This window comes from Daldinia decipiens (assembly GCF_022478715.1).
Source record: "Daldinia decipiens strain CBS 113046 unplaced genomic scaffold F4813scaffold_47, whole genome shotgun sequence".
In the NCBI taxonomy this organism is placed as follows: domain Eukaryota; kingdom Fungi; phylum Ascomycota; class Sordariomycetes; order Xylariales; family Hypoxylaceae; genus Daldinia; species Daldinia decipiens.
This window is the reverse complement of record NW_026054590.1, coordinates 180686-207759: the sequence shown is the minus strand read 5'-3', so window position 1 is coordinate 207759 and position 27074 is coordinate 180686. Positions and strand designations below refer to the sequence as shown.

At 46.2% G+C, this 27074-nt stretch overlaps 11 protein-coding genes across 11 annotated transcripts; 6 read left to right on the top strand and 5 right to left on the bottom strand.

Annotated features, from left to right (window-relative positions):
* Positions 1-164: 164 nt before the first annotated feature.
* F4813DRAFT_399896 (GMC oxidoreductase) lies at positions 165-2694 on the bottom strand. The gene is made up of 2 exons (XM_049248211.1): positions 1109-2694; positions 165-1040 (listed from the first exon to the last, which is right to left on the bottom strand). Exons 1-2 carry the CDS (start codon positions 2395-2397, stop codon positions 494-496), a joined length of 1836 nt encoding a protein of 611 aa, XP_049095465.1. The 5' UTR covers positions 2398-2694; the 3' UTR covers positions 165-493.
* Positions 2695-3171: 477 nt separating this feature from the next.
* On the top strand, positions 3172-4566 carry F4813DRAFT_393684 (uncharacterized protein; the record flags this gene model as incomplete). Its single annotated transcript, XM_049247453.1, has 7 exons — positions 3172-3523; positions 3581-3662; positions 3723-3730; positions 3783-3892; positions 3945-4162; positions 4234-4453; positions 4519-4566. 7 exons carry the CDS (start codon positions 3172-3174, stop codon positions 4564-4566), a joined length of 1038 nt encoding a protein of 345 aa, XP_049095464.1.
* Positions 4567-5437: 871 nt separating this feature from the next.
* F4813DRAFT_374473 (uncharacterized protein) lies at positions 5438-7862 on the top strand. Its single transcript, XM_049244937.1, has 6 exons — positions 5438-5799; positions 5880-6126; positions 6179-6752; positions 6809-7058; positions 7111-7409; positions 7470-7862. The coding sequence occupies exons 1-6, from the start codon at positions 5716-5718 to the stop codon at positions 7666-7668; spliced, it is 1653 nt and encodes a 550-aa protein (XP_049095463.1). The 5' UTR covers positions 5438-5715; the 3' UTR covers positions 7669-7862.
* A 335-nt stretch (positions 7863-8197) lies between these two features.
* Positions 8198-9781, bottom strand: F4813DRAFT_374471 (Cloroperoxidase). The gene is made up of 5 exons (XM_049244936.1): positions 9596-9781; positions 9344-9536; positions 9178-9225; positions 8846-9117; positions 8198-8796 (listed from the first exon to the last, which is right to left on the bottom strand). Exons 1-5 carry the CDS (start codon positions 9693-9695, stop codon positions 8627-8629), a joined length of 783 nt encoding a protein of 260 aa, XP_049095462.1. The 5' UTR covers positions 9696-9781; the 3' UTR covers positions 8198-8626.
* Positions 9782-10045: 264 nt separating this feature from the next.
* F4813DRAFT_374469 (zinc-binding domain-containing protein) lies at positions 10046-11207 on the bottom strand. Its single transcript, XM_049244935.1, has 2 exons — positions 10184-11207; positions 10046-10112 (listed from the first exon to the last, which is right to left on the bottom strand). The coding sequence occupies exon 1, from the start codon at positions 11074-11076 to the stop codon at positions 10585-10587; it is 492 nt and encodes a 163-aa protein (XP_049095461.1). The 5' UTR covers positions 11077-11207; the 3' UTR covers positions 10046-10112; positions 10184-10584.
* A 1208-nt stretch (positions 11208-12415) lies between these two features.
* F4813DRAFT_255169 (uncharacterized protein) lies at positions 12416-13805 on the top strand. The gene is made up of 3 exons (XM_049240195.1): positions 12416-12848; positions 13057-13524; positions 13587-13805. The coding sequence occupies exons 1-3, from the start codon at positions 12585-12587 to the stop codon at positions 13722-13724; spliced, it is 870 nt and encodes a 289-aa protein (XP_049095460.1). The 5' UTR covers positions 12416-12584; the 3' UTR covers positions 13725-13805.
* A 396-nt stretch (positions 13806-14201) lies between these two features.
* F4813DRAFT_374466 (uncharacterized protein) lies at positions 14202-15480 on the top strand. Its single transcript, XM_049244934.1, has 2 exons — positions 14202-14551; positions 14610-15480. The coding sequence occupies exons 1-2, from the start codon at positions 14380-14382 to the stop codon at positions 14858-14860; spliced, it is 423 nt and encodes a 140-aa protein (XP_049095459.1). The 5' UTR covers positions 14202-14379; the 3' UTR covers positions 14861-15480.
* A 973-nt stretch (positions 15481-16453) lies between these two features.
* Positions 16454-19810, top strand: F4813DRAFT_255123 (glycoside hydrolase family 47 protein). Its single transcript, XM_049240193.1, has 3 exons — positions 16454-19205; positions 19289-19504; positions 19566-19810. The coding sequence occupies exons 1-3, from the start codon at positions 16684-16686 to the stop codon at positions 19642-19644; spliced, it is 2817 nt and encodes a 938-aa protein (XP_049095458.1). The 5' UTR covers positions 16454-16683; the 3' UTR covers positions 19645-19810.
* A 489-nt stretch (positions 19811-20299) lies between these two features.
* Positions 20300-22880, top strand: F4813DRAFT_374461 (proline-specific permease). Its single transcript, XM_049244933.1, has 2 exons — positions 20300-21130; positions 21233-22880. The coding sequence occupies exons 1-2, from the start codon at positions 20943-20945 to the stop codon at positions 22707-22709; spliced, it is 1665 nt and encodes a 554-aa protein (XP_049095457.1). The 5' UTR covers positions 20300-20942; the 3' UTR covers positions 22710-22880.
* On the bottom strand, positions 22881-24161 carry F4813DRAFT_374457 (uncharacterized protein). The gene has a single exon (XM_049244932.1). The coding sequence runs from the start codon at positions 23802-23804 to the stop codon at positions 23064-23066; it is 741 nt and encodes a 246-aa protein (XP_049095456.1). The 5' UTR covers positions 23805-24161; the 3' UTR covers positions 22881-23063.
* Positions 24162-25661: 1500 nt separating this feature from the next.
* On the bottom strand, positions 25662-26593 carry F4813DRAFT_383266 (membrane fusion mating protein FIG1; the record flags this gene model as incomplete). The annotated part of the gene is made up of 3 exons (XM_049245922.1): positions 25662-26347; positions 26432-26500; positions 26566-26593. 3 exons carry the CDS (start codon positions 26591-26593, stop codon positions 25662-25664), a joined length of 783 nt encoding a protein of 260 aa, XP_049095455.1.
* Positions 26594-27074: the final 481 nt, after the last annotated feature.

Here is a 27074-nt window from a genome sequence, read left to right as displayed (position 1 = left end):
TGCCCTCGGCGGATTTGGAAGACTTCTGGCCGTACTCAATGTATCTCATAGCGGGAGATGCGTGGCGAGAATCATAGGGGTGGATGGTTACGTACCTAGCCTATTTCTGAGTGTTCGCCGCGTATTACCAAATGCCAGCTGAGTTACCCCTGCTTCCTTTTCTCATTCAGGACAACTACAGAGACAGCCCAGGATTGGCACATTTTACAACATCAGGCTTGCCAAGTTGAGATACTATAAAAAAACAGACATAGTAGCCGAGCGCCAAACGTCTTTAGGGGTGGCATTCGAAACGACTCGGTCAGTGTCCAATGTGCTCCTGTAATCCCTGTTCTGGCGGGCAAGAAGGACTAAGCCGGGCGTAAACATCTCATTAACCCGCCGACGTAACACGCACGCACATTCATGTAGTCACTTACAACCAAGAGCATGTTTGGCGTGTGATACAATCTTACACTTAATAGTAATTGTTAATAAATATGGATCCTTCTATTTAATTCATCCCATCAGCATCCTCCAGTATGACCTTTGCTGCCTTCTTCGATATCACGAACGTGGGGAGAACAGGGAATGCGCCAGGGGGGTTAGGAAAAACTGATGCGTCAACCACCCGAAGGCGGTTTACTCCCTTGACGCGGAATCTCGAGTCTAATACACTGCCAATTGCACATGTTCCAGTCGCATGGTGTGAATAAGCCTGCAACTTAAGATACTCTTTAATATCTTGGTCAGTACATTTAGCTTCACTTGTACAAGGATGAAGTTCTTCGAAAGGGGCCAGCCCGGAGCTCCCGAGCAAGCTTTTGATCTTCTGGCTAAACTCAACAGCCTCGAGCATAGCTTGCAAGTCCTCGTCGCTATCCCCTTCGAAGAATCGAAAGTTTATCTCGGGTTGTTCAAATGGATCTGTAGAGCGTAGGGTGACCGTGCCCCGATTTGAGCTACGCGAGTCCATAAGGACAAACGGAAGAGTAAACGCGCTTGGGCCACGGTTCGAGGGATACCCGGGCCAGAAGCCCTCAAATGCAGAGTTTATCGGCCTAATGAAGTTGGATTGTTAGCTACCTCTTACAGGAGATGGTTTGTGTTGATTCTGAGGTAAATTTACCATAAAAATATGTCACGATTTCGCGCCGAAGCAGACGTTTTCAATTGCACAGCATAGGGTTTACCAAACCCCTCAAACGGCCTTGACGCGAGGGACAAGACACCGCCCTCGTAGTTGTCCCCAAGATTCTCGCCAATGGCCGGGACGTCTGCTACCACGGTGATGTTGTGCTTGTTGAGTTCCTCCGCCGGACCAACGCCACTAAGTTTCAGAATTTGAGGAGTATTAAAAGCCCCAGCGGAGATGATCAATTCTTTACCGACCCAGCTAAAGCCTGCGGTGGTGTTCCGGCTCGGGTCATACCGAGGGTCAGCTTTGTACGCGCTGGGACCGACGACGTAGTCTACCGACATAACAGCAGGAGGACCCTGTAGCTGGTCCCATGATATCTTCGTGAGAAATGCGTTAAGCTGGACTGTTAGCGGGAGGTCTGGATTCTCCTCCAACGCCTTCTTAATATAGTTCGCTGGACTGAATCGCCGACCAGCCGAATCAGTATGAGTAGCCATGGCGAAAACGCCCGTCATCTGGTCGCGGTTGGGCTCAACTCCATTGATGTCTCTATTCAACAGTTCTTTCAGTTCAGCATTTGATATTTCGGATCCAGTGTTGTTTCCTGCCGAACTAGTTAATTCCGCTATGGCTTTCAGGACTGTAGCCCCGTCGGTAGCATTGTTCAACCAGGAACCATCATTTTGATTAGTCTCAAGCCAACCTGAAAATCCATGGCCGGTCGAACCTTTCGGTAAGTAATTACAATTCTCGATCTCTTCATAAATCTTTCTCATTTCAGAAGCCTTCCACGAATCATCGCCGGTGATATTAGCTATATAATTCCAATTATCGTCACTCGGCATTTGGAGAATGGCGGCGTTCTGCAATGCACATCCACCCAGAGTTGCTGCTCTTGGGTAGAAGATGCCTAGGGGTTCCGATCCTCTAGGAGGATCTAATCCAACATATAAAGAGCCGTTGGTGGTACGCCAGGTCGTATGCTCATATTTCAATTCCCTCTCAGAATCATCAGAGTGTTTCACGAAGAAATCCCATCTTGTCCTTGGATCGTTGATTGCCTCCGTAGCTTTGTCGGGATCTTGATACAATGGATCTTCGGAGAGGTCTGATCCGGCTTCTAAGAGAAGTACCGAGTAACCGGCCTTCGCGATTTCCACTGCTAATGGCCCTCCTCCGGCTCCACTACCTGCAATAACATACTGATATTCCGATTGACCTATTACATTTTTCGTCCCAAAGGTCAAGACCACAAGCAAGGACGAAATGAGCCTCATCTCTTATGTGATGTGAGCATTGATATTACTACCTATCCTTAACACTAGTAGAACCATGCCGATGCAGGGAGACTCCGTTTTTATTTATACCCCCTTTTCGAGATAATGGCAATCAACTTATCTCCCCCCTTCATCACGATCGCCATCTCATAACATAAACAAGCCAATGACACTAGTCGGAATTAGTGGTTTCTACTATATCTCCAAGTTTAAATCACACTTCATATACAGGATTATATTAACGTCGTATGAATCCTAACGGTAATTCTTATGCGGTCTATCTAGGTTGTCTTCCGCCACATTTATCCTTTGCGGTGGCAGATTGAGCCGAGTGAAGCCATAGCGTAACACTTTAATACTTTAACGGGGTTGATTATTTGCGGGGTTTATTGCAATAACGACACATTTTGTTATAGGAGTATCGGACAGGTGTTGGTGGACCTCGTCGGGACTCGCCCGCCGAGCCGAGTCCCTCTTTAACCCCAACGGAGTAGAGATGGTAATAACCATTGCCATCAATTCATGCGATCCAGATCATTTCGCAAAACTTACCCATAAAACTAGAATTAATACTTTTCACACACCTATAACTCAGGTAGCTTCGGGTAATCATCCCGGCCTTCGGCATCCGAACCCCGGCCTAAAGATATACGTGAATAGTGCACTCTTGTGTATATTATAGACGTTTGGCCGCCAAGATGAGTTGGTCAAGTTGCCTCCAGCACCTACAGAAGAGTTTGAATAGCTCAAAATACCTCTATTCTATTGTCAAATATGGTACCCTCAACTATGAAGCAGTGGTTTATTAGAGGGCAGGAGAGAGGGTTCGAAGGGTTAGAGTTCCTTGAAGTACCTGTCCCAAAGGTCGGAGAGAATGAGGTCCTCGTCAAACTGCATGCTGCATCTCTGAATTATCGAGATGTAGCCATAGCGAAGAACGAATACCCCAGCCCATTACGATTCCCATTTTGCCCTGGTTCGGACGGCGCAGGTGAAGTCATAGAGATTGGCTCTAAAGTGACCAAGTTTCAAATAGGAGACAAGGTAGCGACGCTATTTCATCAAGGCCATCTTTATGGAGATATAGACTCTTCCACCATCCCAACGTCTCTGGGTGGTTTCCTTGGTTTGTTCATCCCCCCACCCTTACTCCAACCCCCATAAACTAACGAAAAGGTGGAAGACGGAACGCTTAGACAATTTGGCGTCTATAACGAAAACGGTTTGGTTATAACTCCCAATAATCTCGATCTGAGCGAGTCAAGGTTAGCAAATTTCATTCTAGCTCCGATCATTCTTGGTTAACTGACTGACTTGTTGCTTAGCACCCTATGTAAGTAGTTAAATCAACACCGACTGCCTTTTATTAACTATCCTCGAAAAAGCATGTGCCGCCTTGACTGCATGGAATGCATTGTACGGATTAAAACCATTGAAACCAGGCGATTCTGTTCTCATTCAGGGTACAGGCGGAGTTAGTATCTTTGCACTTCAGGTACGTATTCAGTATAATCATAAAGGGAATTGCTTCTTACACGACTCCACAGTTTGCAAGGGCTGCGGGGGCTACGATCATAGCTACCACATCTACGAAGGAGAAAGAGCAGGCACTGAAAGAGTTGGGGGCTCACCATACAATCAATTATAAAGAAGACGCCAACTGGGGCAAGACCGCTAAGAGCTTAACGAACGGGCGGAGTGGTGTCGACTTCGTAATAGATGTGGCAGGCAGTGAGTCTCTCCACCACAGTATCGATGCAGTCAGGTAAAGGACAACAGACCCTATCTACCTACCGGGTAGCTAAATATATATCCAGCTAACTGAGAGTACAAAAGGCTTGGAGGTATTATTAACTTGATCGGCTTCCTCGGCGGCAAAAAACCTCAACTTACGATGGAGCTCCTATTCCGCGGCTGCACAGCACGCGGCGTTCATGTAGGTTCGAGACAACAAATGGAGGAGATGGTAAGGGCTATCGAAGCCAATAATATTCATCCCGTGATTGATGAGAGAGTCTTCAACCTTGAAAGTGCTAGAGAAGCATATGACTATGTGGTATGTGAAGAATTATCTAAACCCCTTGACCCGGCTGCCAAGATACTAACGAAATTTACCAACAGTGGAACCATAGGCAGTTTGGCAAGGTGGTTATCAAGATATCCGAATAATTTACTTATCCGAATAGGATGAAGTGAGTGTTTGCCAGGATACGGAGACTAATGTTGCTGAGGTGGCGGGAATGGTGCCCGGAAGAAAGCATACTACCTGTCGCTGTAGATGTGATATATCATACGGATAGTGAACTGGTGTGGTGCCACATCGCCAAGAGCAAGGGTATTATTATGTAATCTTAGGTCACAGGCCATATAAAGGTCTAATATTCGTCGTATTCTTCTGATCAGATAGCCACGATCATCATCATTCAGTTATGCATTTAATATAGACACATTCGTTACTTTTCCATATTTATAGCTTATAGCCCTATTTTTCGTATTTATCTTATATATCCTATCCGATTAGTAGATCTTTACAGTTCTTCCAGAGTATAGTGCTATCATCAACTGTTTAGGGCCTTTCACGAGGATCTAGACGTTGAAGTGATATGCCATACTCTGCAGGAGATACCAACTCCTGTTCAATAGGTGTATCTTATAATGCTGATATACACGTAAGACATACTAAGGTTCAGTATTTTTCCATGATAACAAGTAGTTTAAGTTAGTGTTCAAATAGGATTAGAATAAGCATATAGCAGACCAGCAGTTGACAGGTACAAAATTGCAACATCATGACCGCAAGAACATATACCTAACCTTAGGTACCTAGGTAGGTACCTATGTTAGGAGGTACTTAATATGACCAATGTACAACTCGTAGAACACCAAACTCTCATACGTCTTGACATATGACCAGTCAGTAAAAATTCTACCACGTAAGTCAAAACACCCTTACTGGGGCCACCCTAGTGGGGGCCCCAGTAAGGGTGGTTTGACTTGGAAGAATTTTCAATATGGTATTCATAAACACACACACCGACTTCAAAGAAATACTTACCTACCGTATCCTTTATGTAGGAAAAGATGCAGCAGCCCTAACACAGTGATATGTTCTAGATCTCTCGCCTTCCACTGCTGCCTCAAGATATTACACAAACGAGTTATAGCCTATGAAAGTATCTTTCAACAAACACCTCAAAGCACGAAATAACCCTCTACTAGACTCCATACATCCAGAAAAGAACATAAATGTGAAAGATTCCATCCAGATACGAAGCCCAACACAACAAATCTACACCACCAGAGAGCTTCGATACCACGATGTTGTGTGCGAACAACCAAGATGCTGCCATGCCCTGCAAAAGCCCTGGCTCGCTAGCATGTAAAAAATGTCTCTTAGTCCCTGTAAGTCTTCTTTAACACTTCACCTATGGCAATATTTGAAGCAATATAGTACTGATCCTGATTTTTCTAAATGTAAATAGTATTGCAGCAAGCGCTGCCAGGTTGCCCATTGGCCTATTCATCGCGAGGATTGCAAATCCATAAATAACTGGCAACCTTCGTGGGTAGAAGAAAACCGAGTACCCGCATTCATGGGTAGCAGTCACACACACGAATCCTACGGGCCAAATAAATACCTCTGGGGTAACGTCCCAGCCATTGATGTTATCCAGCTGAAAGATAATGAAGGGGTCGATTTTAAGAATCCATTGAACCTCCTTTTTCCAGGTATGGAATATTCCTTGGGTGTAAAGTGCCACTAACAAAAGGTTATATCTAGCTTCGGGGGATATGAGAAATGTTATCCTCTCTCTTGTCAATCTTCATTCTCATAATGGGCCGCTCGGTATAGTATTGAACGACAAGGAAATGGATATAGTAGCTCGAAATGCTATATTTCTGTTGACCTTTCTTGTTGAGGATGATCCGGTCATTGCTGCAGAATATGTCCTTCACATTTGGTATTCAGCTTTGATCACAGAACGCTGTCAAAGCTTCCTACAGAACAGACTCCGGCCAATTGTGAAGAATGTATGCGACAAGATCATACATAAGCCTGCCTCGTCGCTTTTAGCCAAGACATGGTCATTTGGCAACGCTTCTCTGCGACTAGTACTATCTCGAGATAAATGGTTCTCTTTCCTATCATACTTTGATGTTCCTGAGGGTTTGACCAAAGACACCGCCCAACGCGTTCGACAAGCAGTTATGTTGGCTCCCGAGAGAGTTGACTATGTTCATCGAGCTATGGATCTGAAAACTCCGGCTCAGAGGCTCGGCATGTTCAAGTTTCGTGTTGACGGCATATTGTTACCGTTCAGTCATAGTCGTGAAGAGTTTACAGTACCAAATCCGTTAGTATTTCACTTCAATGCAAATTTCAATATCCATATCTAACAATCTTTCTCAGAACCTTGTTTCATTTCACATGGCCAATAATGGATAGTTTGGACCCGACATCCGGTTGGCCGCTCAAATCCTTCCTCGAGTTCAATATTGGGCCAACGAAGAGCGACATATACGGCAAGCTCTATCATTACCTCAGGCAGCTATTTGTAGAGTTCCATCACCGACTGCGGGCTTTTCCTGTAAGGTTTGAGCTTTTACAAGTCGATGCAAGATCTCTACAACTAGATGAGAAGAAATTTGATCGCATCGATGTAAGTGGTTTCTCTGGCTGATATATCTTTTAGGAGCTGACCATTTACCTAGGTGAGCAATATTGCGGATGTATGTTTTCTTGGCATTGACGAAACTTTAAAGACGTTTGGTCCATTGCTTCAGCCTACAAATATCAACCGACATGCGACTCTCATCACGCTATTCTTAAACGCCGTTCCAGAGATGATTATGATCAAAGAGAAAACAATGTTTCCGCCGGATAACATGACAGAGCAGATGGATAAAGTTTTTCGATACATGCCTGAACTTCTACAGCCCACGACCACGAGCATGATCAAGATTATGATGGCAATGAATCTAGTTCAAGACATGGAGGGGAACTTCAATATGTATGTACCAAATTACATCCTAACCTTGTCTGCTTTGATTCCTTACCTTGAATATCATAGGTATACGATGATATATGCATTTAACTCTGCGGCGCTTCGCTCTGGGCTACGGATGAAAGATACGCACACGATAATTGAGAGATGGCCGATGCGGATCAGTCAGGAATTAACAGAGCAGGCAAAAGAATATTTTGCCCTCTTACTCTCTTCGGACCATAATGGTCAGGAACGATATGTCGAGTGGAGTCGTGCAGTGTGATGAATGCGAAAGAAATGAAGCTTAGGCAGTGGTTTAATGCCCAGCTAGGCGGCATTGTAGGCGCATCGGCCTTTTCAACAATGGTCACAGCTTTTGTATAGTCTGCGATTTGTCTTGTCCCGACCCTGGTTAGGAGAAGCAGCACCATTTAGGTCCATTCTAGAAATAAAATAATATGGCAGATTTCAAGATGACCAAGTTGGCAAGTAAAGGTCAAATATTGATTAAGCGACGCATGCGTGTTTATCCAGATCGCATATTATCACAACTCCAGTGTGTAGACTATTTTAGATTTAATGGCTTCTAAAGTTGCTTCTTAAACTTGGGATATTTATCAGCAACAAACCCCGAAGTCATTGGTCAGCAAAGGGGATGATTCAACGTCATCCACTTCACACTAACCAAATTATGAAGTTTAACATTAGCAGTACGTATTACTAATATTCGTTATACTCGCGGAACTCAGGGTTCTATTATAATGTCTCAATATACTGTTCAATACCGATTGAAAAATTAAATTACAAAGTATGTCCAATAATAAACATTCATCATAATACTCTCCGGAACTACAACTCACACCATATCTACCAGATTTCGATTATTACCGGTGAGTTTTACGAGCCAGATCAAGTCAAATAATCGTATATATTCGACTCGATACAAATCAAATTAAGTGTTTTAAATTTGAGGCTTACATGGCCGTATCGTCGACCTAACCTATACACATATATCTCCTTTATAAAGCCGTACCTAGTCACATCAGCCACCGATATATTTCACCTAACATCCTCACCCATATTAGAAACCTCAAATAAAAAAATAAAATAATCCCGTGGTTGACACGGATAAATATCCCCACCCCCCGCCAAAAAAAAAACAAGAAAAAGAAAAAGGTTCTAGGTATCCAAGCCAAGTCAAGTCAAACTTTTATTTGACTGGTGGAACTCGCTGATTGTTACTAGTAGATTCCAGCATGTAGATCTCGTCGTGGAGATGAAACGACGGCCTCAGAGGTTGTAATAAGACTTGAGGCGTTGCTGATGATCTGTGTTAATCTTGAAATAATATCTATGTTAATAATTTCAGTCCGTGTACTCCATCCCAACTCGGTAGGTAAACGTTCATTCCCTTTACGCAATGTTAACTCAAGCACGAATACATGTATAGATAAACTTACTAAAGAAATATTCCACAAGAGTTCGATTGACAGTTGCCGCTTGTAAGTCGCCGAATGCAACAATTGGGGCAGAAACCTCACCAAGGCTAAAGCCTTCGATGGTGGACGTGAATGTGTAATTGGGGTTGAAGGCTTTGGAGCTGAGCTGACGGGCAACCTTGCTATTTGCTAGCATGTTCGCATCAAGGATCTCGCCGGTCCAGTATGCTTTCGTCTCGTTGAAAATGGATTCGTTGAAGACATGGTTGTTGCCGAAGAAGGTGTCTGAGCGGCTGTGGGATACAATTAATACCACATTTTTCAGGAGATCATGATCTAAATAATGATCTCACCTCAAACTCGAGTCATGCTCGAGGACATTATGACGGTTTAATTGGTACCTAGAAGCAGGTGAATGTTAGTGGATCTATATTTGACGAGAGTATAGATTCGGAGAATATGACTCGATATCAACAGATTGATATTCCTTTGGTGGTAAGGGGGTCCTGGTTTTCTTACAGAGTAAAAAATGTGGCATTGGGCTCTGGATTGGCTACAATTGCCATGTCGAACATCAGCGCGCCGAGAGATTCGTTGAAGTTGAGAGCCGAGGACATGGCACTAACGACTTTGTCTTTCGTGATATTCCGACCATCGCGAGGCAAAAACTGGTGATTGCTCAGTGTATTAAGCATTGGGCACGGCACGCGGTCTATCAATAGTAGGTATTAGCAACTGAAAATCTGAAGTTTTATATATATTTTACTATACAGTCATTCGGCCCTGGGGCTAGCCACGGATGACCCTCTGGAGGTTCAATAGCAGCTGCCAATGCAATACTAAGGGTAGCTGGAAGAGAAATAAGTCTCATAGTTTCGATGCAGTATTTATAATTGATTAATACAAGAAATCCGAATTGTGTTCAGGATGATGATGATGATGATGATGATGATGATGCATATTTTTTTTTTTACAGAGAAGAGACAAAGTATTTAAGTCAGCAAGAATTACCTCTTGGCCTAGAATGAATCTTAGGCAGCAACTACATAATTAGACCAACTGCTTGGACGATCATCATCATCATCATAGATTCGGATACTACAAAGAGATGCCATTCTATAATAACAACAAAGCAGCAGGTAACCAATAGGAGACTAGACATTGTAATGCTTCGCAATTTACGATGGTTTACGAGTATTGTGCGAAGTACGAGATACGAAGCTTGTACGAATTCGCATTTATTCGTACAACCCTGCTAGGAGTTGGCTAAGCCTTACAATGGGACGCGGTAAGTAATAGCAGATATGCCTAAGCTGGGAGGATGTATATAGATACCTGATTAATCTTTTGATTCTCCAGTTGTCAATCTAAGACTATGGTCATTCGTTGAAACTATAGTGAGGGATCCCCGACGAACCCTCAATTGTGCACTCTATTACACTGGATCACCCTTGATTATCGTTACCTGGAAATTAAGAAAACCCAAGTACGAGACTGCTTTAGAGGTTACGAATACCATGACGTGGAGAGGTTTGCCACGCTTCCTGGAGTGCTTACTCTGTCAGTATCAGAAAAGCACTACATTAATTGACTTTTCAACTAGACGTTTGTTGATAATGACGATCTGGGTTTGATAACAAACTAGTAAATGTCCATATTATCCATCCTAAATCTCAGGCAATCAATCTAAGCTGTTCTCACAGAAACATATGCCCTAAAATTGCTTAAATCCTTCTCCCTCAACTTCTGCCTCGCACCAGTTAATCCTCCCAGTAGTTCCTCTTCTGGCAATAACCTTGCTTACAACCTTCGCAGAGTTCGCTTTTGTGAGGTGGGCCCGCGTTCTGTTCGTAGGGCTGCTCCTCTGTCCGAACGCCTGCCCACTTCTTGAGCCTGTATGCGACTCGTTCAACATACGAGTTCTCGTCAAGTGTCAGGATCCCGAGCTTGTTGCAGGACTGGCAGCGTTGGTTGAATACAAGCGCATTATACCCGTTCCCGGGATAACCCCTAATCAGTATAGAGACTTTCTTACTGCTCCAGCCACCCTTAGAACAGTCCTTGTTGCTGCATTTAAATTTGCCCGTGATGTTAGTCGAGTATTTGTTGTTAGACTGGTTAGTAGTCTTTTCGTCGAACCGCGCCGAGACAGCTTGGTCAGAGATTGCATCTAAGACTCGTTGATGGAGCGATGGAAACATGAAGGAGGTCTTCGTGTCTTCTTTGGGCTTGTGGGACTTCCGCTTTGCCATTCTGGATAGTGTAATGATCACGTCTTGAGTTGGTAATACGAGGTTGTTGATGTAGGTATGTAGTCAAGTAACAGTATATCCGGGGTTAGGTTAAATTATTCTATATAGGTTACTAGGATCTTCAATGCTATTTGGTGGAGATATTACTTGAAAAAATTAATACATATTATATTACTTTATTTATATAGTAAAATACAAACCTATTCGAATATTCTAGCTTAATCTTTATTTAAATAGGTAATTTTAAGTAATAAAAGTTACCTAAATATTACGAAATATATTTACAATTATATTTTACCATAATATTTCAAATGTCTTAATATTTCTCTCCTTTAAATAACATCTCCACTAAATAGTCTTGGACATCCTAGCGACTTGTATGATGTTCCATTTGCTATATAGGTAGTTATGGCCGAAGGGTATCTGTTCGTCCTGGTTTTCTGGTTGCAAGTACAAGGCGCGTAAGCCCTGTTTTCAAAATATTTTAATTATTTTCATCTCATGCAGGGGACATGTCATATTAGAATCAAACGGTTTATTGGCTAGACCGTAGGAGACGTGACATGCGCATATGCGCCTCCTTAACGCAGAGCCAATTGTAAATTGCAATTCATGGTAATACCTACAAACGGCCTATGGAGTTATGATCGTTCGTGCCCAGGGCGGTCAGGTCACTTGAGGTCTCGCTGACTAAAAGGGGTACCGATCGTAAGCACGTTGTCGGGATCTACAGGTTGCTAGGATATCTATGTATATAAGATTATTTACTAATGCTACTTAAAAGAGAGAAGTATCAGATCACTCGAAATATTATAACAAAATATAATTGTAAATATATCTTGTAATGTTTAAGTAACTTTTACTACCTAAAATTACTTATTTAAATAAAGACTAAGCTAGAATATTCGAATAGGTTTGTATTTTACTATATAAATAAAGTAATATAATATTTATTAATTTTTTCAAATAATATCTCCACCAAATAGCATTGAAGATCCTAGTGACCTGTATTCTAGATGAGACGTCTAGAACAAAAGATGCTTCAATATGTACCTACCTAATGTATAGCCGCGGGCTCCCGTAGCTAGCTTAGAGTTCCTCCTCGCGAGATAACAAAGTTGATTCCTTGCTTCTTGCTCCATCTCATGACGGAAATCGTTTCCATGTTTCATCTGATTCCTATGTAAAGTTATCTTATGAACAATTCGGGAACTGGAGAGGTAGTGAATAGCCGAGTTAAGCCGAACAAATCACGACGGTATCCCCCGTATCTCAAGATGCCTTAATCGGGAAGTTTTATCAAGAATTGATGTTAACGGTCCCCATTATTCCTTCAGTGGGGGAGGGGAATCCTGGTCGATGTCGGCGATAATAGAGATAATGGTTAAGAAACCACATTATAACTCTTATAGTCCAGTACGAGTAGTTATTGAGCACTTAGGGTAGCCCGACAAAGCAATACATAATAAGGGTTGTCCATCTGTATCAAAAGCTGGACAGAATTTATCATGGTTCAGCGTATTCCCCGAGAAGCCAACCTACAGGCCTTCATTAATGCTGTGGAGAAGGATGGCTGTGTTATCGTCGAGGACTTTACCACCCTCGAGGCGCTGGCCGATGCGCAGGAAGAAGTGCAGCCCTACCTAGATGCTTCCATTTCAGCTAGCGGAAGCACAGTTGGGGCGTTGAACGGAGGCACCGCAACATGCACCCGCCTAATTGGCAGAAGTAAGACGGCTCGTGAGAAGTTCTTCTCCGATCCCTTGTACCAGGTATTAGATGCACCTCTTCGTCAGTATATCCAACAGTAGGGCCGGGATTTTTCTGCTTCAAGAATCATAGATTTCGGTTCTTCAAGTAAGATAATTTGGAGTAATGTGGCCAAGCCGTTGATTGTGAAGATTCTTGCCCAGAGACTTCTCAAGTCCATTTCTGATCCATTTGAGCCAGCATGTATAGACTAATAACTTCGGAAACTAGGAACTCGCAGAGCACTTTATCGGCATCGAGTCAACGACTTGGTATGGGGATGAACCACAAGTTAATAAGTCTCACCCTCTCCTCTCCATTTCAATTACAATGGATTCTCGGCCCGGGTGCAAAGCTCAACGTCTACACCGAGACGACAAAAATCACCACGCGAGACACGCAAAGACCGATAAGTACACCCATGGCCGAGATATGTTAATAGGGCTATTTGTACCAGGCTGCGACACATCCAAGGCAAACGGCGCAACAAGAATTGTGCCTGGGTCGCACCTTTGGGGTGATGAAAAGCCTGATTTTGGCCCCAATGGGGATGCAGGTGTCATCGACGCCGAATTGAAAAGAACAGATGCCTTTATCATGCTCGGGAGCCTCTACCATGGCGCCGGGCACTATTCGCTGCCGTCCGGGAACCGTACCGTGCATATATTCTTCATGTGTAGCGGCGTACATCGTCAAGAGGTATTGTACCCCCTTTGTTTACTATCCCGTAGACGACGACGCTTGCTAACCAACTTGGAAAGGAAATTCCCTTCCTTAGCTACCCTATAGAAGAATTGAAGACTTACTCACAATTGGTACGTGATAGGTTAGGCTGGAAGCAATCGGAACCAAATCTTGGATGGGTCGACTTGATGTCTCCCGAGTACTTGTTAGCATAAACTACTACATGTAGCTATATCAGATAGAGAGCGGTCGTGAGACCCGGTTCGAAAACTAATATGATACATCATCAGTACGCTTCTACTTTCGCAAGGTTTTCATATCAGGCCACCTATTCGTAAGGCAGCTTGCGAGTGCTGTTCATAGACTTGTTTTTTGAGAGAAAACATAACGTGTCTCGCGAAGGCCGAGTGATAGCCGACTAATAAAGAACTACGAGCGTGGACCGAGAAAGTTCAGTGATCTTTGCAGATAGTAATTCATCATTGGCTCGGCTTAGAAAAGATACTCGTAATAAGGGTCATGTAAAGGATATCTTCGACAAGTGCTGACGAATTGGCTTCGTACTCGGAGCTCGGTGAGAGCTGGTCTATGAATCACAATGACGACCTGTCATTCAAGGTGCTAGCGGGGAAGGCAAGTTTAAAGCTATATCGGACGGGACTGTCAAATGTTATCATGGACAGAGTTAAAGTTGACAACGTAACAAGTCGGGAAGCTAGATTTCTATAAAGTTAAAAGTGTCAATACGATCTAAGATAAATTAACGAGGTGTTGTCCACTCTTAGATCGACATTTCTATGGACATATCTATTTATCTGAGTGCATTTCTATCTATCTCCTTGTTACCGATAATCAAAGGCCCAATACGAGATGGCGGGTAAAGTAAGTCTTGCGAACACGGATGATATCCCTGATCTCATGGAGATGTTCTGGGAAGCCTTTAGCGGGCCGGGCGAGGTTGTGTTTCCCCATACCGAGGCAGGACGAAAGTGGCTTCAGCGAAGTTTTGATAACTTCCTGGGTCAGAAGTCTTACTACAGACCTGAATCAAAGATTGCAGTCGTCAGAAATCTTAACAGTATGGATATCATCTTACATACCATCCTCCTTTATGATTAAAATACCAGTCACTAAAAGAAGTATAGGTAGGCCGGTTGCGCTGGCAATCGCCCACATCGTCCGTCCAGGTCAAAATATTACCGGCAACTCGTGGAAGACACGATGGTCGCGATGCGAGGACATACCAGGGATGAACGAAGAGAAACTCGCAGAATTCTTCGAGCCTCTAGCGAAAGCCCATTATCTGGTCGTAGGAAAGGAGGGCCATGTCTGTAAGTTGCCACCGAGTTAAAACGTCTAAAAGTGGCAAACCTAACCCTCGCAGTCATCGAGCTCGTCATGACGAAGTCTAATAGTCGAGGAAGAGGTTATGCATCAGCGCTTATGGGATGGGCGACGAAGCTAGCTGATAGCCTCGACATTCCTTGCTATCTCGACGCCGGGATACGCGGCATGGGCATCTGTGAACGGTGCGGTTTCAAGGCGCAAGACATCGAGGTACGATACGGCGGGCCGCCGCCTTGCACGCCTATGTTGCGATCGAAAAAGCAGTGAGACTTTTATGACGAAGCTAGAATAGATATTGACGATGGATATGATGCGCTCGGCAACCGTCAACTTAGAGCGCTAGGGGAACGTTACGAGCATGTCGCGCAGTGATTCGGCCAGGGGGTTATCACCCATTGATCAAGGGTCCAATGCACCCCACAAAGATCGCCAATTTGCGAGTACGGTATTCAGCCACGATGATTTTGTGTATGGGAATTTGAAGAATATCTAGGTCGTAGAGGTTTAGATTGGTAATGATATTCGGTGATTTGATGATATATGTTTTTTTATCTCCATTGTGGTGATTTGTTACCACAGCCTGATTACGAACTGAAGGAAGATGTCAAGGTCTAGACTCACTAGGTTACATACATAGGTAGGTAGACTTACACAGCTAGGTACGGCGGAGAATACGACCTAGGGTTCCGGATTGCTTAGGTACCTAGGTACCTACATATGTTCGTATTTAAAGCGGGCGGGGCTGCGGGACGAGAGACGCCGCTGAACTTTGTATTACCAAAGTTGTATGAAGTACCTCTATGTATTTCGTACACAGCAGCCTTACAGTGCTAGACCATCGTCGCTGCCTATGTACATGCAGTAGTCTCTTACGTGCTTACTCTAAATCCTTCAGTTAGTCCAATTAGATCTTTCTTTCCAAAAATATTTCTTTTCAACGTCTTAATCTTAATAGTCCTTACTAAATTTCACTTTTCACAGACTCAACAACATCATCTGCCTTGACCGTCCTGCCGCCACATGTCCCAACTCATATCCCATCTTGCGGTAAACTTTTGCATATCTCATCAAAAACCTTCTCTATTTGTCAGGTTCTATTTTCCCGTGTTCCAACCGTCGTTATAGTGGGTTTCTTGGGTCGGATGGACGCCAAGCATAAGCCTCCGACGACATGATGGCTTTCTTGGCTCACCTAGGAGATCCAATGAAGGAAGATGCCAAGTCTCTCTGTGGCCTTATCCGCTCAGCTGTACGGATCCGTACCATCTGGACCCCTGGGCCCTTGGCACTTCCATTACAGTATGTAGCACTTCACTTCATCCGCCCTGCGGCACGGCAATTGCTAAGTTGTGGTCGTTCTGCCTGATCATCTGTCCTTCTAATTCGTTTCATACATTCATTCATTTGTCCATCCCTCTATCGTCCTTGGCGAACTTTTGTGTGTGTCTTTTTTTCTGCATTCCCATTCTCGTTCTCGTTCTCGTTGTCATTCTTGTTAGTTATTGCTAGTCCTAAGATAGATCGAATCGTTGAATTTGCGTCGCTTGTTTAGCCTCGGCCTATTGGAGTTCGTATCCCACATAGCTCGTCTGCTTAAGATCACGCCGTAATAGCTCTAGATCTGCTTGATCTTCTTTAGCGATTCTTATATAGTTTTCGGACGAAAATGATAGAATTGATTTTAGGTTGATGCTCGTCGTCTTTGCGCCCTTCCTCGCTATTCTCCGACTTTGCGCGATCAAGGCGTTGGCTTGAAGGCTCGAGGGCCTTTCGTCTATCCTTGCCCCGCCTCCCAACTGCTTCTGTATACCGACTGCAACCGTGGAGATGTTCCGCCTACGGAGATACCGTTACTATGTCTTCTTTGCTGCCATTATCGTATTCTTGCTATACCGTGTTTCCCAGAATAGCGATCAGTGGGAGTCGGTCTCGGCGTCTATTCCCTATAAAGCTCCGCCGGCCAAGTCGTCCCCCGAACAAGGCTTCGGCACAACCAACAAGCAATCTCAGCAACCTCTCCCTGGTAAGAGCGGGACCAGATTGTCGGATGGTGATAGTGACTCAACACGTCAAGGACGGGAGAAGACGGGCGAGGATACCAACGAGGTTAAGATCCCTAGCTTAAAACCCACCATCAGCGAAGATGTTCTCAGCAAATTCGATCCTTCTACGGAGACCGCGACGACGGATGCCGGCAGGACCAAAGTAGTCGTATATGATAAAGATGGTGCTGCGAAGACCACTACCGTCCCGTTGATCGATATACCAGATAAGAACGTTGGTCAAGGTGCCAAGGGTAAAGGCGTCCACGGAAAACCGGGCACGCATAAATCCAAACCGGAGGGCGAACCAACTAAGCACTGGAAGAAGTTCCCTGAGCATTTCCCCGTCCCCGAAGACGAAATAATCCCTCTACCAACCGGGAAGCCCAAGCCTATCCCCGCGGTCCAATACGATTTCGATACGGAGTTGCCCCAAGTTCGGGAGAAGCGTCTAGAGCGTCTCGCTAAGGTAAAGGCAGAGATGGTGCGCGGCTGGAATGGTTATATGACCTACGCTAAAGGGCATGACGAATTGAGTCCCGTATCTAAGAAGTTTCGCGATCCGTTCTGTGGCTGGGCCGCAACTTTGGTCGACGCGCTAGACACGTTATGGATTATGGGCATGAAGAAGGAGTTTGAAGAGGCTCTTCTCGAAGTCGAGAAGATCGACTTTACCACATCCGAACATCGCTCCGAAATTCCTGTTTTCGAAACAACCATTCGATATCTTGGCGGGCTAATCGCAGCGTACGATGTCAGTGGCGGTAGAGCTGGAAGATACGATATTCTTCTCGAGAAGGCGCTCGAGCTCGCCGAGATCCTCATGGGCGTCTTCGATACGCCGAACCGCATGCCTATTCTGTATTACAACTGGAAACCATCATCCGTGTCGCTTCCTAAGAGGGCCCAGGGAGCGAGCGTTGCTGAACTAGGCTCTCTCGCCATGGAGTTTACTCGCCTGGCGCAGATCACGAAGGAGAACAAGTACTATGATGCTGTAGCACGCATCACAGATGCCTTCTACGAATGGCAGGAGCGAGGAACCGCAATTCCTGGTATCTTTCCAGAGCATATAGATGCCAGCGGCTGTAATAGAACCGCAGAAGCTATAGTCGCCGCCCAGGAGGCCGAAGAGGAAGAGCAGCGGCAGATTGCGCTCCAGAAGTCTAGCTCCGATACTGCTAAGAGTAAGGCTGTCGAAGTGGACGGTAGCCAAAGCAAATCCGGTAAGGGCGAGTTTCATGCCTTAGAAAGCCGCTCTCAAGTGGGAACGCCTAACGACGATGGTACCAAATCAGTGAAGATCGTAACAAATGGCGAGGAGATATACGCGCCGTCGGAGAAGACAGCTTCTCCCAAAAGCGATAGGGGAAAAAGTAGTACCGTATCGCGGGGTCATGTGAACGACTCGGAAGAGCCCAAGGAAAAGGGTAAATGTATTCCTCAGGGGCTCACTTCCGGGTCGTTCTATTCCAACCAGCAATACAGCATGGGCGGAAGTCAAGACAGCACGTATGAATATTTTCCCAAGCAGTGGTTGCTCCTTGGCGGTCTCGAGCCTAAGTACGAGACCTTGCATACCAAGGTTGCCGCAGCCGTCAAGAAATGGCTACTATTCAGGCCCATGGTTCCTGATGATCGTGACATCCTATTCTCTGCTAAGATCAACACCCGAGGGAACCCAGAGACCGATGCCTCAACCGAGTGGGAAGTCACCCATCTCACCTGCTTCCTCGGAGGAATGTTCGGTTTGGGCGGGAAGATCTTCAAAGTGCCGGAAGACGTAGAGATAGGAAAGAAGCTAACCGACGGCTGCGTATGGGCTTACGAAAGTACACCGAGCGGTATCATGCCCGAAGGATCCACCGTTGTCCCGTGTGCCGAGGCGAACAACTGCCATTGGAACGAGACTCTCTACTGGCAATGGTTGGACCCTCTTCACGAGACGCATGACGAAGAGGTTATAAAATTTGAAAAGGAACAAAAAGAGCGAAAGGCCAAAAAGTTGCAGAAGACGGAAAAGGCGACGATGAAGGGGCATCCGAATCTCGGTACGGTGGCTGAAGGGACGGATGAATCGGGGAGTGTTGGAATTCATAAGAGAGCACCCCCTCCACCAATACGCGGTTCGGCGGATGACACAAGTAGCGAAGGCTTTCAAACTCCTCTCCAGCCGGAAGAAGATGACAGCGAAGTTCCAGAGCCAATACGCCCGCTATCCTCTAAGGAGTACGCAAAGAACCGTATTGAATCGGATAACCTCCCACCTGGTTTTGTCAGTGCCAATTACCACGCATATATCCTCCGGTAAGTGAACATCGTATATAATAGTGAAAACATAGCTGCACCGTGCTATAAGTCCCGAAGCCCTACTAACCCTCTTTTCGCAGACCGGAAGCCATCGAGTCCGTTTGGTACATGTACCGCATCACGGGCGACAGTTCCTGGCAGGAGAAGGGATGGAAGATGTTCAATGCCATTGTTGGCCAAACTCGGACAGAGGCTGGTAACAGTGCCATCGATAATGTCTTGTTGGAGAATCCCGTCAAAACAGACGAGATGGAGAGTTTCTGGTTGGCTGAAACGCTGAAATATTTCTACCTGCTGTAAGTCGTCTCACACCAACTCGAGATATTTTTCGAGGCGGTTTACTAACGAACTCTGTAGATACTCAGATCCCAACCTGATCAGCTTAGATGAGTGGGTGCTAAATACGGAGGCGCATCCTTTTAAGCGACCCGTTTGAACGGGTGCCTAGGCAATATACTCAAGAAATCATCGTCTTTTCTTTTTTTTTTTCACATAGAATACAAAACCACGGTAGGTCAGCGGTGAGAAGTCAAGTTTGGCTAGGTTTTGGTTAAAAGTTGAGCATTCGTTTGCTGGATACTCTATTCTACGGGAGTCGTGGAATTCGTGGACTACTTATTGAGCTGTTCCATGTAAGTGCAGGGGTGATGCGTCGTCATCACATCCACCACATTAACACCATCCATCCATTTACCCTCACTCGTCCAGCTCATCCCGACATGATAAGCAGTGTAGTCTGTCGCATATCTCAGACGAGACAAAATATATATGTATATAAATTATCTCGATGAGATTCCAGCTTCACCGACTTGGTGTCATCGGCGTTTTGGGAACAGTGGGCAAGCTCGGATAGAGACGGCCTTAGAGATATCATACCTAGGCCAAATTGAGACACCGACGGTGGTGTATGTATTCGTGCATCGTCATAGATTTCTTTTACATGAGCTTCTGCCAAGATGATAGGGGCGATACCTACCTATGTAGGTCCTATGTAGGTAAGGATAGATTTTCGTATCGAACAATGAAGCTTTAGCCTGTCACACATTAACCCTTTAAATGTTTTTTTATACATGTCATTGCAACATCTATAACAAGAACTGCTACGCTTAAACATGGCTTAGAGATAAGTCCCACCCAGTTGTCAGCTTGTTCGGGCCTATCTAATGTAGGTAAGGTAGGGATCATATCTCTCCAAGTTATCTTTACCATAACAAATAACTAAAATCTTATGTAAACCATCTTCTCCGCAGCTCGCTAATCCTCAAGAGGCAACGGTCGACCCAGATGCTGCGGTTTAGGAAGGCCAACCAGGTGCAAAAGTCCACTAAACCCTATCCAGACGAAAAGGAATGGGAACGCTGTATGTATCTCTTATATGTACCTATGTAGGTAGCTAAGGTAGGTAGGTATGTACCTAACGTAACACCACCTTCTAATAAGATGCGGCCCTCGTGATAATAAATCTAGAAGGTTTCGATATTTTTACATATCATATCATGTGCTGAGCGCGTCTTACTTGCATTGCGCATCGCACGTTGCACCTCACATTCCTTACCGTCTGTGCCAATCGCTGCTTGTCGCCTTATACCTCCGTCTACGTCTACGTCTATGCGAGGAAGATCCGTGCAAGCAAGTGTTGTTGTTGTTGTTGTTTTTTGTTTTTTTTTAAAGCAACTTCCTTGGGGTCCTATCGCATGAAACCACAGCTTTGAATCCGTCTCGCGAGAGTGGAAGATGGGCCGCCAGAGCGAAGAGGTGGCGTATGCCACGGGCGACTCTAGTCGCGTCGAGTCCGAGCCGAAAGGCGATGTGGTTGACCGCACCATGTCGAATCGGGTCGGGGAGATGAACCTCGAGAGCGGTTATCAGCTCAAGAGAGGGCTTAAGAGTCGACATATTCAATTCCTTGCTCTCGGAGGAGCGTAAGTTACCTAACCTCTCTCCCTTGCATACGCAGCATGTCTTGCGCGTCTTTGGTGAATTGGTGTAGTTAGGTACCTAAGCTAGTTGCTAAACGATTCTAGAATCGGAACCGGTCTATTCGTCGGCTCCGGCCAGATCCTAGCCACGACCGGGCCGGCGCCGCTGTTCATGGCATACCTGTCTATGATGTTTGTGGTCTGGGTCATCATGAATAACCTCGCGGAAATGGTGACGTACCTACCCATGAAAGGTATATCGATCCCGTACTTCGTCGGCCGCTTCGTCGAACCCAGTCTCGCCTTCGCCGACGGCTGGAACTACTGGTACACCTACACCATGCTGCTCGCCGCCGAGTGCACGGCCGGCGCTATAATCCTGCAGTACTGGACCACCGCCGTCCCCGTAGCCGTCTGGATCGCCATACAGCTCATCGTCATCTTGCTGCTGAACATCGTCGCCGTTTCGTTTTTCGGCGAGGCCGAGTTCTGGTTCGCGAGTGTAAAGCTTATTACCATAACCGGCTTGATCATCCTGGGTATCGTCCTGTTTTTCGGCGGCGGACCAACACACGATCCTCTGTACTTTAAGTACTGGCAGCAACCGGGAGCTTTCCACTCGTATCTGGTGGAGGGGAATACCGGTCGGTTCTTGGCTTATTGGACGGCCTTTGCGCGCGCTGGGTTCTCGTTCGTCACGTCGCCTGAGCTCATCGCGCTCTCGGCGGGTGAGACCGTCGCACCGCGGCGCAACATCCCTAAGGCGGCGCGCCGCTTCGTGTGGCGATTGGCTGTATTCTACGGCCTGGGCTCTCTTGTTATTGGCATCATCGTCCCTTACGATGAGAAGAACCTGACGGGCGAGTCGAACGCGACCGCTAGCCCCTTCGTCCTCGGTATCTCGCGCGCCGGGATTAGGGGGCTCAACCACGTTATCAACGCTGCGGTTCTTACGTCGGCTTGGTCTGCCGGTAACGCGTTCTGCTATTCGGGGTCGCGTGTGCTCTACTCTATGTCGATCAACGGCCAAGCGCCGCGGTGGTTCGGGCGTACCACGAAACGAGGTGTACCGTATGTGGCGGTACTTTTCACCCTGGTGGTTGCGTGTCTAGCCTTTCTCAACGTGTCCAACTCAGGTGCGCAGGTGTTCCAATGGTTCACTAATATCTCGACCATCTCAGGCTTCATCGCGTGGATCGTAGTCATGATCACATACATACGATTCCGGAAGGCCATGGAACACCACGGGTTACTCGACGCGTTACCGTACCGGACGCCGCTGCAGCCGTACGCCACATACATCGTGCTGTTCATCATCGTGATCCTGACCCTGACCAACGGGTTCCAGATCTTTTTCCCGTCGGAGTGGAGCGTATCCAACTTCCTCGCCGCGTACATCACCATCCCGATATTCCTGGTCCTGTACCTCGCGCACAAGATCTTCTACCGCACGCCCTTGGCGACCAGGGTCGAGGACGTGGATGTCTGGACGGGTAAGAAGGAGATGGACGATCTAGGTGCGGCAGAAGAGGAGCGAGTGCCACGGAATTGGTATGAAAAGGTGTGGTTTTGGCTTGCTTGATGTGCTTTTACCCGTTGGTGATAGGTGTATATGTAGTGGATTTATATACGATACCTTGAAAGAGGAGAGTTTTGAATAGATACCCGTGCAAGATAGATTTAGAAAGATCCAAACCTAGGTTAAAACATGGAATTGCGCAATACCGATAGCAAATTGTATATTGCATTAAATATGTCTTATTGGTGACGAAACTATCGCTCCACACTTTCATCGTTCATAAGACGTATCATAGTAATTAACAATTGTACATTTCTATCAAGATATCATAAATACTAAGCATGCCAAATATCGTGTACATCATTTCCAACTCATCTAATCGTACAGGAATAGAGAAAGAATTAGCAAAGCCGATCACTATATTATAAACAGGGCAATAGTCACGAGCCCCAGTGTAAGACACAGGCGAGTCTTCGGCTCAGCCCAAGATCCAGCGCCCGAAGGCGACGAGGTGGGCTCTGCAGCCGAGCCCGGGCCCGTAGCCGAAGTAATCGGGGGAAGATACGTTGCCGGTACCGTCACTTCAGCCAGGTTAACACCGCTTGCCTTCGTGTTAGCCAGAAAACATATAGGCATTCCCGACGCGCCGTACGTCGGGCTCGCCCAGCCCCAGAGATCATTCGTCACGGTGGCCGACGCATCAACGCTGCTCGACGGGGGAGTGCTATCCGCGTACGTGACGGGATATTGCGTAGCCCGGGTGACGTTCGTCGCGGCCAAGCTGGCCAGCGGCGTGCCAGTGGTACCCGGGGCGCAGGCAGTCCTAGGGCTGGGCGTGAAATTGATAGCAGCGGTCTGAACGCCGGTGACGCCGCAGCAGACCAGGTCCTCCAGGTTAACGGGGCGGGGCGGCCCGGCATTTGGGTCGGAGTAGGGGGTGATGGGCGAGGAGTTGCTGTATATGTCGAAGGAGGTGTCGACGATGACGCCGTTGCAGCATATACCCTGGAAGTCGGCGGGTGAGATGGAAGTGCCTTCTTCATAGGGTTGAGGGCAGCTGGGACCGAATAGGGTTGCGCGGGAGTTCCTGGGGTATAGACACCATTGTGAGATATCGCCGGTGGGAATCAGTGTTGTGACGGATGATGATAATGCCATTGTTGATGCTGTTACTGTTAGACGTCTATTATGAGTAGAAGTTTTTGTGTATTATTATATTTCCCCCGCGTTTGGTTCAGTATGTCACACCCTGTATTGTACCGATGGATAGATGACAGGGCATAACTTGCAAGCGAGCATAACGGCGCGGTAGCTCGGCTCGAATGATGAAGTTGTATTAGGCAGCCAATAGACACCCTTGTCATTCTCGCCGAGCTTCTTACCTGTCTGCTGTACATATGTAGTAACGTAACTTATACGATTTACGTAGATACCTAGGTTAGGTACGAGATAGAAGAAATCGTATATCCTTGAATTCGACATATGGGTGAAGCATCGTGACTTTGTCTGATCAAGATGAAGATGGTAGATACATAAATTGATGTAACTAGGTACCTATGTACCTGTTGTTGTTTTTGAGGAGATAGGTACGTACGTACGAGATACGTACCTGCCACCAAACGCACCGTGCAAGTAGGAAAATAAAGTACAGTCAGTGCCTGAAAGACGGGTAACACAGACCACTACAAGCAACTGCCAAAGTCACAACAATGAGCAGGTAGGTACTAAGTGACCGCCCCACTTCCCAACATCCCCTCCCCCAAAAAGATATAAATATCCGTCTTCCCTCCCGCCATCTTAGGAATTCTTTTTCCTTTTTTCTTCATACTTACCTTGGGAGAAAAGCCCTCGCTCAAGAATCAGGGCTTTTAAGGGGGGAGACCTGCATTGCACAGCGCGGAGTCGACCCTCTTCTATTATCCTTCGTGGATCGTAGTTCCCGGAATTTTTGCTCTCTTTCAAACCCGTTTGATTTTCATTGTGCGCGATGCCTGGATGCATTGCCATGAGGAAGATCTAGTAATTAGTATAGAGTAAATAGTTGTAGGCGTATGGTGTTTATTAGAATGCAGTTAATAAATCATCTTCGCTTTCTCTGATCAATCTCGAGACCGTTGGGTGCAGTTCCATTGTTTCGTTCGCAATATGACCGATGAAGTTCACGATAGATGCATCAGTAGATTGGTGTATCACTGTTTTTATTGTATGTCTAAACTATTTTCTAGAAGTGGTATCCCCAATACCATACATCGCCCTTCATTATTTACCTCAAATCACTCATCAACTCTTCCTCCCGTCTTCGTCGTGATCTCAATCTATGTTAGGTACCTATCTATGCCCACGAGATTTTGCAGTCACAATTTCAATCTAGACAACACAACCCGTAGTCACTATTCAACAAGTCACAATCAAAACATTTAAAATGCAATAAAGTCAAGCCAGGTTCATGAGAGTCGAGTTCAATTGATCAATCACATTCAAATGCCATCACTATCAATAAACCGAGTCCCAAGTGCAAAGATGCCATTCTTCTAAGTAATACAAAATCCTATGCGTAGCTAGGAACTTCTAACTCTGCGATTTCAGCACGCCGCTTCACTAAATCATGACAGCGTGTTCCATTGCGCAGAAATTCCAGGTCTTCATCTGTTATCATCTCTTCATTACTGACCCTCATATATGTAATTCGTCGATATTTTCCTCTTCTCCTAACCTCGTGTCTGTTTCCGAATCGTTTCGTAAAGACACCGTCGACGGCACCGTTCGTAGGCAAAAACTAAACCGAGCCGGCGAACCCGGTAACTCAAGGTGAAAGGGGGAAAAACCAAAAATCATTATTTCACCGAGGATCCCCTTTCTTGCCAACTCCGATCCCAGATGCTGACCATTCAACAATATATATCGTCGTGTACTTTAGCGGACGAACCCTCCCTCCCATATACACATAGACACGCCGCCGTAGTGCCCTTTCCGAAAATATACTTCCGTGCCGTTTTATCCTCCCTCATTCCCGTTTTAGTCGGCTAATGCTGACAGCACCCTGATACTTAGAATCATCACCAGCAGACCGATCGTGACGATGATGAGCAGCGTGAAACTAAACCAACCCATAACCATAGCGCTGCTGCCGATTCCGGATAAGACGCTGCCGTTGCCAAAATCTTGGGCTATGACAGACGCGGCTACCGATGCCGTATGTTGCCATAGCACGGACACGAGGACAAAAATAGACGCAATGAAGATGATGGCCAATGCGACCTGGGAGACGGGTCGGCTAGGGAACGGCTTGATCTCGCGGTCCGAACCGTCCTCGTCTTCTTCCTCGTGCCAGCCGGGGAAGGTAGCCAGCAGCAAGAAACAGACAAAAGCGAAGATAATGGCGATGATGATCAAGTAAGGGAACACGATCATGTCCTTGAACTGGCTAGCCAACCAAATGAGGTTCAGCGGGTCCTGGTCGACTGAAACCTCGTTGGCCAGCGCCGTTGCGTTGTTGCTGCATAGCCAGGAGCCTCCGTCCGGGTTGATGCAAATACCAAAGTAGCCGACGCGGGCCTGCAGATGCGCAGTCCCGACGATGTTGCTGATGGCTTGGTTGACATTGTAGTCGACCTGTGCTGTGTCCGGCACGGCCGTGTACTTCTCGTAGTAGAGGGAAAGTAGGAAGATGTCGGGTATGAGTGGTGAGGATGATGAACAACCTGCTAATAGAAGTGCTGTCGGTAAAGGAATGTTAGTACAACGGTCTGAATGAGGGGGGAAACTTTGGAATGTGATCAACATACACAGTAATATTATCGAAACTGCTATTAGTATCATCAAAACATGGTGGTACCCGAGGAACGGTATAAACCCTGAAGTTCTTGTTAGTACTGGCCGACCACGACAGTTCCTCGACAGGCTGGTTAGGTGTACTTACGATACCAACCGATTTGAAATCTAGCCATCGTTTCTCTTTATTTCCCAAAGTTCCCGAGGTGTGTTGCCCTCTCTCCACTCCCGTCCTCCCGGGGAGCGACGGTGTGGTCTGACGAACTCGAGCAGCACCAAGGCTGGAATGCGACGATATTCGGGCGCCGTGGAGGGGATGCTCGAGACGGAATGCGAAAGCACTGTTAATCTCGAAAATCCCACGGCCGTCGTGTGGAATGCGGTCACCGTGCTTAGACTTGGGTAGTCGGCACGTATATAAATAAAGCGGACGTCGTCGAAACAACTTCTACTCGTCGATACTAGATGTCGCCTGTCCTTTTCTGTGCTTGTCAGATCAACACTTGGAATACACGGCACGGGGGGGTATTGTGCAGTTCTGGGTTGCTGGGTGGACGAGGTAGGGTGGATTAAGGTGAGGAGTAAGTAAATTGGTATGGTAAAAGGTAGTGGTATGATATGATTAGGTAGGTATTGTAACTTAGAAGTTCAATCGGT